The sequence below is a fragment of the Octopus bimaculoides genome, chromosome 7 (assembly GCF_001194135.2).
Source record: "Octopus bimaculoides isolate UCB-OBI-ISO-001 chromosome 7, ASM119413v2, whole genome shotgun sequence".
Classification (NCBI taxonomy): Eukaryota; Metazoa; Mollusca; class Cephalopoda; order Octopoda; family Octopodidae; genus Octopus; species Octopus bimaculoides.
Genome location: NC_068987.1, coordinates 57163685 through 57175279, shown reverse-complemented (window position 1 = coordinate 57175279; position 11595 = coordinate 57163685). Strand labels below are relative to the sequence as shown.

The 11595-nt window shown below is 36.7% G+C and overlaps 1 protein-coding gene across 1 annotated transcript in view; it reads right to left on the bottom strand.

Moving 5' to 3' along the window:
* Window positions 1-603: 603 nt before the first annotated feature.
* The window catches only part of LOC106872910 (carboxy-terminal kinesin 2), a 29258-nt gene continuing 18266 nt past the window's right edge, over window positions 604-11595 (bottom strand). The window contains exons 7-10 of the mRNA XM_014920086.2: window positions 9890-10057; window positions 6965-7111; window positions 4027-4146; window positions 604-816 (exon numbers count right to left, since the gene is read on the bottom strand). Coding sequence (XP_014775572.2) covers window positions 619-816; window positions 4027-4146; window positions 6965-7111; window positions 9890-10057 — 633 coding nt within the window. The 3' untranslated portion in view covers window positions 604-618. The remainder of the gene's footprint in view (window positions 817-4026; window positions 4147-6964; window positions 7112-9889; window positions 10058-11595) is intronic.

Sequence of the window (11595 nt, the reverse complement as noted above, 5' to 3'; positions counted from 1 at the left end):
GCTGTTAATATAATATTATATATATATATATATATATATATATCATCATCATCATCATCATCGTTTAACGTCCGCTTTCCATGCTAGCATGGGTTGGACGATTTGACTGAGGACTGGTGAAACCAGATGGTTACACCAGGCTCCAATCTGATTTGACAGAGTTTCTACAGCTGGATGCCCTTCCTAATGCCAACCACTCCGAGAGTGTAGTGGGTGCTTTTACGTGTCACCGGCACAAAGGCCAGTCAGGTGGTACTGTATGGTACAACTTAATTTCAGCCAAAATATTGTGGGAAGAGATACAATGATGAAGTTATGTAGTCAGTGAGGGACTAGATACCATGTAACCTCCAGTGGGATGTTTAGTAGATCAGATCTAGACAGCAAATCAAATTAAAAACCACTGAGAATATCAAATCAAAAATTTTAAATGAAGATAGACAAATCACTGTTGAACTGACATACACCAGATTAGATAACTGACTCAATTAAGGAAACAGCTAAAACTATACAAGCATACTTTAACAGAAAAAAAACCATACCAATATTCACAATCAGTTATATACTCCGAATGCTCACCAAGAAGATTCATAAAATGTGGGATCTTTTTTTTATATATCAGGTTTTTAAATGGCAACTTACCTTCCAGCCTTTCTCAACTAACAATTCAACTGTTTCAAACACTTGAATAGTAGCTCTTGGAATCATACCCATCGTCTCTTCGTCTTCTACATTACCACCTTCCATTGTATATGTTTTACCAGAACCAGTCTGGCCATATGCAAAGATGCAAACATTATAGCCATCGAGTGCACTCTGAAATAATAAAGTAATTTATATACACAATATAGAGATGAATAGCAGGGAATATAGATGGAAAAATTGGTAGAGCAGCAAACTAAATATCTTTGTGGTATTTAGTTATGTTCCCTTACGTTCTGAGTTCAAATATCACCAAAACCAACTCTACTTTATGTCTCTCTGGGGTTGATAAATAGCAGCCAATTACAGTAGTGAATCTCTCTGAATAAAGGGTGAACTTCTTTCATGGCATGTCAGTAACACTAACTCACACATGTGGCAGAATTTAATTGAATTTTTATCCAATCAGCAATTAGTAAGCTGCTCTACCTAATAGTGGACAACAGTTACAACAACCAACACAGATAATACACAGGAATGCAACAACACAATCAGTGGTACAACATACAACCAGTAACTCCTACAGTTTTACAGATCTTTCAGTATATGTTACTGCAACAGAATATTATTACAAACTTGCAGTGTACATCCTTCTACCATAGACTGTAATCAACAGAATAGACTTTTTACAATAAGAACACACACACGCACAGAGATTTAATTACTTTGACACCAAACCACATGTAGGTCTATGATACAAAAACTCTTGATATCAAAGGTGACCTCAGTGAGATTTGAACTACGAACATAAAAAGTTAAAAGAAATAATGCAAAGAATTTTTCCGACTACTAGCTCGCTGCCTAAATAATGATAAGTTTCAATTTTTGGCATGAGGCCTACAATTTCGTGGGATGGGTAAGTCGATTACAGTGACTCCAGTGTTCAAATGGTACTTATTTATTTTATCAGCCCTGAAAGGATGAAAGGCAAAGTCGACCTCTGCAGAATCTGAACACAGAGTGTAAAGATGAATGAAATACCACTAAATATTTTGTCCAGCATGCTAACGATTCTGCCAGCTTGTCACCTTAATAATGTTTCAAATTTCACTACAAGGCCAGCAACTTTGGAAGAAGGTTAGTTGATTACAAGGACCCCAGTACTTGGCTGGTATCTTATTTTATTGACTGGAGAGCTGAAAAGTAAAGCTGACCTTAGCAAAATTTGAACGCAAAAGATATAGTCTTAAGAAATAATACAAGGCATTTTTACAATGCTCTAACGATTCTCCCAGATCATAGATTTAATAATAACAATAATGATAATAACTATTATTTCAAATTTTTACGATAAAGGTAGGTTGGGGAGGTGGGGACAAATCGATTACATCGACACCAGTGATCAACTGGTACTTATTTTGTTGACTCCGAGAGGATGAAAGGAAAAGTTGGCCTCGGTGGAATTTGAACTCAGAATGTAGCGATGGGTGAAATACCGCTAAGCATTTCATCCAGCGTGCTAACAATTCTTATTTCTTTATTGCCCACAAGGGGCTAAACATAGAGGGGACAAACAAGGACAGACAAAGAGATTAAGTCGATTACATCGACCCCAGTGCGTAACTGGTACTTAATTTATCGACCCCGAAAGGATGAAAGGCAAAGTTGACCTTGGCGGAATTTGAACTCAGAACGTAACGGCAGACGAAATACTGCTAAGCATTTCGCCCGGTGTGCTAACGATTCTGCCAGCTTGCCACCCTAATGATAATAATAATAACAGTAATAATAATAGCATGGGTATAGAATTTGGTAGAGATAAGTGTGCAATATTAGTCAGAAAAAAAGGGACAGGTAATCAGTAGTAAAGGCATTCAATTACCAGATAGCCAGACATTAAAATCACTGAAGGGAGGAGAAAGTTATAAGTATCTAAGGAGTATTAGAATATGACAGAGTACTAACTACAGAAATGAACGAGAAAATTGAGAAGAAGCATATCAGAAGAATGAGGAAGTTAATGAAGTGAAAGCTAAATGGTCCAAATCTAGTGAGGATTGTAAATACTTGTACAGTTGTCATTACTTAGGCATTCAGTAGCTTTTGTAGATTGGAGAAAATCTGAATTAGTAAATCTAGAGAGAAGAACAAGGAAGGAGTTCAAAATGAATGGAGGACTTCATCCTAAAGCAGGAGTAGCAAGATTATATTTGCCTTGAAAGGAAGGTAGTTGAGATTTAATATCTGCAGAAGACTGTGTAGAGTTAGCTAGAGTAGATATAGCCTCTTATGTAGGTAACAGAGAGGAAATTTTATTAAAAGCTGACGAAGTAACAGTAGGAAATAAGGAAACCCAAAAGGCCAAATGAAGTTAAAAACCAGAAAAAAGAAACAAGATTATCTGACTGGCATGACAAGGCTTTGCATAGTAGTTTTCCAAAGATAGTTTCAGAAAATAGTAATAGTGAAGCATGGTTGTGGTTGCAGAAAGGAAGGCTGAAAAGGAAGACAGAAAGTTTGTTAGATCAGGCATTTAGGACTAACTGGATAAAAGCCAAGATAGACAAAAATTACGTAGATTCCCAATATAGGCTATGTAAATCAAAGGAAGAAAGTGTTACTCATAGTTAGTGAATGTAGTATGCTGGCACAGAAGGAAAACAAGAAAAAACATGACAACCTAGGGAGAATAATCCATCAGAATAATCCAGTTATGTAGGAAACTAAGATTTGATCATACTGATAAATGGTATGAAAATGAACCTACTAAAGTGTTAGAAAATAAAGAATATAAGATGTGGTACTTTAATATTCAAACTGACAGATTAATAGAAGCTAGAAGGACTGATTTAGTAATGGTAGACAAAGAGAATAGAAAGTGCCAAGTAATTAACTTTACAGTCCCAAATGATGTGAAAATCAATGAGAGGTATAGAGAAAATAAAGTGTTAGGGAGTCGCTGAGTTACAGAGGCTATGGAAAGTATGGGTAAAAAGTATTGCTGTAGTTATAGGAATATTCTGAAGATTTGAACTTATGGATAGAGAAAATAGGCATAAAACTTAGTTTAGTGCAGCTCCAGGAAACAGTATTATTAGGGACAGCTAGGATTCTAAGGAAGATTCTTGGCATCTAAGGTTATTTGTTGTAGCCTAATATTAAGAAATGTTTCCAGCAGTCTAACCTGTTGTGTGTAAATGAAATAATAACAACAAATAATAATAATAATGCTTTGAACATCTTTTTTAATTAAATGAGCAATACCAGTTCAAAATACCATATCAGATCATTTTCAATGTTAGTAAAACAAAAGAAAAAGAAATCAATAAAACTTGATGTTTAGAAAGAAAACAAATTGCAAATTCCAATAACATACTATCATACCTGAACAAGCTGGGAAATTTCATTGAAGACCTCCGCTTGAGTTGTTTCTGGCTGAAACACTTTGTCAAATGTGAAGTTTAATTTTTTTCTGGACTTCTCAGCAACTGATGTTGACAAACTCTATATTAGAAATATTGATCTTACTTAAGTAACTGTGTAAAGACAGTACGGGTGGGCTTTCAAAAATGTTCTATAAGTTAATCAAAGAAGAAGCATTGTGACTACAAATGGTAAAGGGAAGATTAATAGAAGTAGGACTCATGGATTACTGTTACCACTAATTCAGTCTCTGCAAATAGCCTAGCTGAAAACCAGTGGTTGTTGTTGAGACGAACAAGTATAGTAATTTCTTGGGGCTCTACTTAAAGTGCAGAGCCCTAGTCGTTGGAGATATCTATTGGTGAACCACTTTCACCTTGTACTCTCAAACAAATAACAGCTTAAAGTAAAGATGATGCAGTTGAAAACATTATCATTAGTTTAATGTCCACTTTCCAAGCTTGCAATGTGTCAGACAAGAGTACATTAGAGTAGAGTTTTTATGGTTAGATGGCATTTGTTTCCAAGCAAGATAATCTCACAATCTATGAAACAACAGCTTGGAAAAGCTAGAAACAAATGACATTGTGTGTGAGGCCACTGATAACAACCGGCAAACACAAAAGAAGAAAAGAGAAATACAAACTCACTCACACAAAAACACGCACATATATACATACATACACACATATATATACATACTCACCCAAGTAAGCACATGATGCAAAACGAGGTGAAAAGTATAGTATGCGAATACCGAAAGATAGAGTAATATACTATTTATTGAAGCTGTAAAAAATCTTCACAAACCGTTACTCAGAGTTTCATGTGACCATCCGATGAATGATCATGTGAAATTCTGATTAACAACAGTTTGTGAAGATATTTTTCAGCTTTAATAAATAGTGTGTGTGTGTGTGTGTGTGTGTGTGTGTGTGTGTGTACAATCAGCTTCTTTCAGTTTCTGTCAACAAATCCACTCAGAAGGTTTTGGTTGGCCTAGGGCTATAGAAGACATTTGCCCAAGGTGCTATGCAGTGGAATTGAACCCAAAACAATGTGGTTGGAAGGTGAACTTCTTAACCACATAGCCCTCGATGATTTCATCTAGTTCTCTTGACAATAGACACTAGTCTAGATATTGCTAACAAAGCAATCTCTGGTAAAGGTATTTAACAGACAAGTAGCTGTGATGTTAAAACAGGCAATCAATTCCATAAAATTTGGCCCCAGTAATTTACTCATACTAACTTTGAAAATTCTTAAAACAGATCATATTTCATTCTCTTATCATCGTCATTTAATATCCATCTTCCATGCTGCCATGGACTAAAGGATTTGAGAAGCCAGAGGATTGCACCAGGATTCAATGTCTGCTTTGACATGGTTTCTATAGTTGAGTACCCTTTCTTGAGGCTAACATCTTTACAAAGTGTACTGCGTACTTTTGTCATGGAAGTTTTTTTTTTTGCTAATATTATTTTATTTATACACGTGCCAAGTAAATGAAATATAAATGTAGCCATAAACACAAGAAGAGTAGCAGAGATGCTCTATGAACATATGAATCATCAAAGATCATCAATGACATTCTGATAGCAATACATTAACACAATAGACACACAAATATACTTGCACACACACGCGTATATAAATAAATAAATATATATATATATTGGCACCCATGCCATCGTCGTCTCCTTCATTGGACACGAAACTCAGCTTGCGAAGACTTATTGGGGCAAGCGAAAGCGAAATCAGGATGGCACCTGTGCCCAGCGTCGCCTTTCTGGCACTTGTGCCCGTGACATGTGTAAGGATTTTCGAGTGAGATTGTTGCCAGTGTCCCTGGACTGGCTCTTGTGCGGGTGGCACATAAAATACACCATTTTGAGCGTGGCCGTTGCCAGTATTGCCTGACTGGCCTTCGTGCGGGTGACACATAAAAGCACTCTCGGAGTGGTTAGCGTTAGGAAGGGCATCCAGCTGTAGAAACTCTGCCAAATCAGATTGGAGCCTGGTGTAGCCATCTGGTTTCACCAGTCCTCAGTCAAATCATCCAACCCATGCTAGCATGGAAAGCGAACGTTAAACGATGATGATGATGATGATATAAATATCAAATACAATGTTTGAGAAGTGAAGATGAATAACTATTGGTGACACAAGTTCGTGATTTCGAGACATTATAGTGGTAGACTCTTAGGTAGGATACATAACTGCTTGAGCCCAGTTTGTGTAACTGTAAACAGGTCCTGCCCCTACATGAAGCTTAGTAGTTCACAATCAGAAGAGTAGTATGTGTTGTAATAAATACAGATTCCTTTAGTCAGCCATTGAATCTTTTAGAAATAGCAATCAAATCTTCACCAAATCACACCCTTACTTAGGTTTCATGTTAGGTCTGGCCTGAACTCTAAGACTCATAGAGCCAGAGATTGACCTAGTTTCCGTAGTGTATGAGTGAGATTACAGCATTCATCCACTCTTGAATGGAATGCCAGTCTTTTTATGGTTAACTTCCTGGCTATAGCTGGAGCTTATTTATAGCCAAGTGAACTTGAGCAGCATGAAATGAAGTGTTTTTCTCAAGAACACATCACATTATCCTGGCCTGAGAATTGAAACCACAATGTTATATAATCATGAGTGCAACACCCTAACCACTTAGCCACACACCTTCACTAATCACACCCTATTAATTTAAAAGTGAAAAGGTTACATTGAACAATGTAGTTATGGATATATAGAAAGATGCTTGATCAAAGATGACCTAGGGTCAAACAAATACCCCAAATTAAATGAGCCAGTCAATTATTACTTTCAAAGACAGACAGAAGCATGACTGAGAGGGAGAAAAGTATGTTAAGGGAGAATAAAAAAAATCTTGGTGACTAACTTCATTATGAGTATTGGGGCAGACACTCTCAAGTTCCACTGTCCTTCCATCAATGTCAGGGAAGTTAATGTGGCTAATTACTCCTTGACCAGAGTTTATTTCATCTGTGAGCAAAGGACGGACACGGCAGAACACACGAATGTTTCCCTGCAGAGGAAAATGAAATTCACTTTAAACTTAAGCAAAAAAGAAAAAAAGAAAAGAAAAAGAAATTAAGAAAAAGACAAATATCAAACTAAAAGTACAATTTCTGAAGTACATTGACTGAGGTCAAATACCATTCCAACTTCTACACTGCTAAGATTGAATGGTAGCCAACTGTAAATTTACTCACTAAAACAATGTCTTATCTGAATTTAGAAAAATCTATAGAGAACCAAAGTTAAGTTCAAACTTTCTCCAGACATCAGATATCTGCTTTCCCACTTTTTCTTAATACATGAAGTATCTTTCATCTTTTGTCTTTCATTTGTTTCAGTCATTAGAGTGTGGCCATGCTGGGGCACAACCTTGTAGAATCTTTAGTCGAATGTATTGAACCCAGTACTCATTTTTTAAAAGCCTGGTATTTATTCTATCAGTTTCTGTTGTCAAACTGCTAAGTTATGGTGACGTAAACACACCAGCACTGGTTGTCAAGCAATGGTGGGAGACAAACACAAACACACAGAAATACCTGGCATTGCCTGGGTTAAAGAGAATAATGAAATTTTAAAACACCATCTAGATTACGCAGGTCTCAACTGCTAATAGCTGAGATACCAACTTTCTACATAATTCTTCAACCCATGCCAACATGGAACACAGACATTAAGTGAAATGTTAAAAGAAAGTTTACAACTCATACATGTATATGAAGTAAAGACACGTAATTCAAGAACACATTTTGTGTAGCTTATTTCATAACCAAACCACAAGTACAGATGAAACAATGAAAGGCTGATTTTGGCAATTCATTTCACAGAGGTAGTAGAGAGCCAATCCGATGATAAATCTGACCTTAGATCTTGAAAGTTTACATAAACCTTGGCTCAGTTATATCTCTTGTGGCTCCAGATAATGTCATCTGTAGTGCAGCATTGTATTGTCTAATTTTGTTTTGGAAGTGCTTGGAATCTTGGTCAGTTGATGACAACAGTTTCTTCAATGGCTCTGGAGGTTGGAAGATTTCAGGGAGTTTAACCTTTCCACCACTGCAGCACAGTACAGGTGTCTCTCCAGGACACTTCCTTGCTTTACAATGTATGCATTCAGTTGTCATTACACCAATGGAAACTCTAGTGTAATCTCCATAATGAACTGCTGGATCATAATTGAAAGCAGCTTCATGGAAGTTGCTTCTCTGAGCTGTTGCAACTGCTCTTCATTCTGTAGTGGAGATCCTATTCTTTGTAACCCGTGCATACCTGCCCATCACTTTGAGATGCCCTGGCTTTTGTAGTGCACAGTCTGTTCATTTCTTGGTATGCTTCCCTTTCTGCAGCTGTCTCACTTTCCCTGGACAGAGACATTCTTTCGGCTGACCTTGACACTGTAGATAAATTTGACACTTTCCTTCTAGGAATGGTTATATATGTATACAGAAATACATGGGTGCAGAAGATAGTAAACAATGAAAATAACTGGGTAACAAATTATATTTAATACGATGGGCAGAAAGTAAATAAGTTTTACGGAAAGAAAAGAATTGTACAGGTTGAAGCAAAATTTGCCAGTGAACCAAAAAGCCAGTATCAAAGGAACCAGAAAAAAGCCGTTAACAACAGAAAAACACAAAACGTTGCAAAAGTAAAGAAGAAATTTGTAGGTAAATTTAACAAAGTGTATGGATTGAAGCGAAATTTATGAAATTATTTCTGTCACTAAATTATGTAAGAAATTACTTTCAGTGAAATTTATGAAGTTACTTCTGTCAGTAAATAATGTATGAAATTAACTTTCATCAGTAATTTTGAACTTCTTTCTGTCAGTAACATGTCGTTGTTGTTTGTAAATACCTATTGAAAACAATAGTGTCTGAAAAATGGAAGTGAAAACAATAGTGAGTGAGTGAGATATAGAGTGCTAGCTAGTTAGACAAATGATATAGATAAGACAAAGACAGATAGATAGATAGATACAGAGATGGATAGAGATATAGACATCACTGATGCATGAAAACCAGAAATAAGTATCTTAAAAAAACTATCAAAGACATGACTCTAATATAAAAAAACAATATTTTATATTCTTTTATGACCAATGGATGTAAGGGAGACAATCAATTTCTGAAAGTTACTTTGCAAAGAGTTACCTCCCTTCTCCACGTAACCCAGGAGCAGGTGCTTTCTGCCACCAGGGTGTCTGTTCCTCATTATGTGAAAAATTTTAAGAGTCTAAAACCATCCCTGAAACATAAGTAATGTATGTTCCCAGTTTGAAGAAAATCAGTTGAAAAATACATCCATAATAATTTTTTACACACACAAAGAACAGGATTTATATATATATATATATATATACTCATACCTACATATATATAGGATGTGCTTCTTTCAGTTTCCATCTGTCAAATTGACTTACAAGGCTTTAGTCAGCCCAGAATAGATGATGCCTACCTAAAGTGCTGCACAGTGGAAACGACCCCATAACCACATGGTCTGGAAGCAAGCTTCTTAGCTATGCAGCCATGTCTGCACCTATTAAATGCTATCAATTATTAAATTTAAAGATTGGTCATTCAGCAACTGGGTAAGTAATTTCTCATGAGATTTATCTCAGAAGACATCATTAAAGTAATATGATACATAGAAACTAATTAAGGAAAACAAAATGAGACAACAGAATCATATTCAGATTTTTAAAAACCAGCTGAATACAAAAACAGATAGCAAGTCAAAAGAATAATCAAGGCAAAGCTAACACTGGTGTTTAAATTACACTCACCTTCAATTCTAATATAGTATTGTGCAGCTTACGACGAACAGTTTCATGCTCAAGCATCTTCTGTTTATTATTTTCTATAATTGCTTCCAAGTCTTGAACAGTTTGTTTAAGTTCGTTGATTTGCAACCCTTTTGAAACAAGATCCTTCTGAGCAGATTCAAAATTGAGCTGAAACAAGAGAAAGTCAATCATCAGTATCAATATCATCATCATCTTTTAACATCCGTCTTCCTTACAGACATGGGCTGGACAGTTTGACAGAACCCAACAGATTGGAGGACTGCATCATGCAACAAAATCTGCTTTGGTATGACTTCTAAAGGTGGATGCATTTCCTAATGCCAATCATTCCATAGTGTTCTGGATGCTTTTCTATTGCACCAGCACATGTGAGGTTGCCATGTAATTTACAAGATTAAGATTCCCTTCAATTGAATAGGGTTATTGTAGAGAGTAGGAGACAAAAGGATCAAGCGTGAAAGGAAGTACCAGAATAAGTTTCTTGTGGTGGAGAAGATACAAGAATGGGTGGGAAAAATCAATGTGGAGTTGGAGACAAAAAGAGGGTGTTGGTGAAGTATCAGGTATGGGCGTTGTGGGAAGAACACACACATCATCATCATCATTTAACATCCATTTTCCATGCTGGCATGGGTTTGACAGGAGCTGACCAGCTGAAGAGCTGCTTGGGCTCCATGTCTGTTTTGGCATGGTTTCTATGGTTGGATGCCCTTCCTAATGCCAACCACTTTACAGCGTATACTAGATGTTTTTACACAGCACCAGCCTGGGTGCTTTTACATGGCACCAGAATCTACAAGATTAGGAATCCTTGGCTGAAGAGGAGTGCAGGGGACACGCCTGTATACAAGGACAACCACATATTTACTTAGCTTGATGAGCTTTCTCAAGCACAGCAAACCACCAGAAATCTCAGTCCCTCATCATCCCAACATTTGAAGATCCTTCCTCACCACTTCATCTCATGCCTTCCTAGGTCTACTCCTTCCAGATGCTCCCTCCACAATTAGAGCTCAGCACCTTTTGATGCAACTGTCTTCAGTCATACGCATTACATGACCATACCAGTGCAGTCTTCTCTCTAGAAGACTGAATGTGCATTTTTTTTTAATTGCTCAATAGGAAGAGAGAGAACAGTGCTCATAATCTTTGCAAGTCCTCCTATACTTATGTAGTTGATTTTCCAGTTTGAACCTCAGGAGGGTAACAGAAGTTGATATCTATAGGCAAAATGTGGATAAAGGTACTGCAATGTTTGGAAAAGGATATAATTGAACAAAGTTTTAGCATTGAATTTGTGAGGTGAGATACAATCCGACCAGTCTTGAAAGGACTATAAAGACTGTGGGATTGACTCTTCCTCCAGATTCAACAAGTGAAAAAAAAAACACCTGTAGAAGAGTCAAGTACAATGTATGGGTATGGAAAGCAGCTAACTAGTTCAGAAAAGCAGCAGCAAACCATGGAATAGGGAATCTTTGCAAGAAGAATATCAGTCACTGTAAGCTTTTGCTTGTCCAAAGCAATTTCATTAGTTTGTCCTCACACTTGTTTTCAGACTCTTAGTTAACCCTTGTTTCATACATAGAGTCATAGAAAGCTTTCTGGTGGTTGAAAAAAATTAGGATTGTGTACCGAATGCAACATGATACTATCCAAAACCTACATATCATTTTACAGGATTT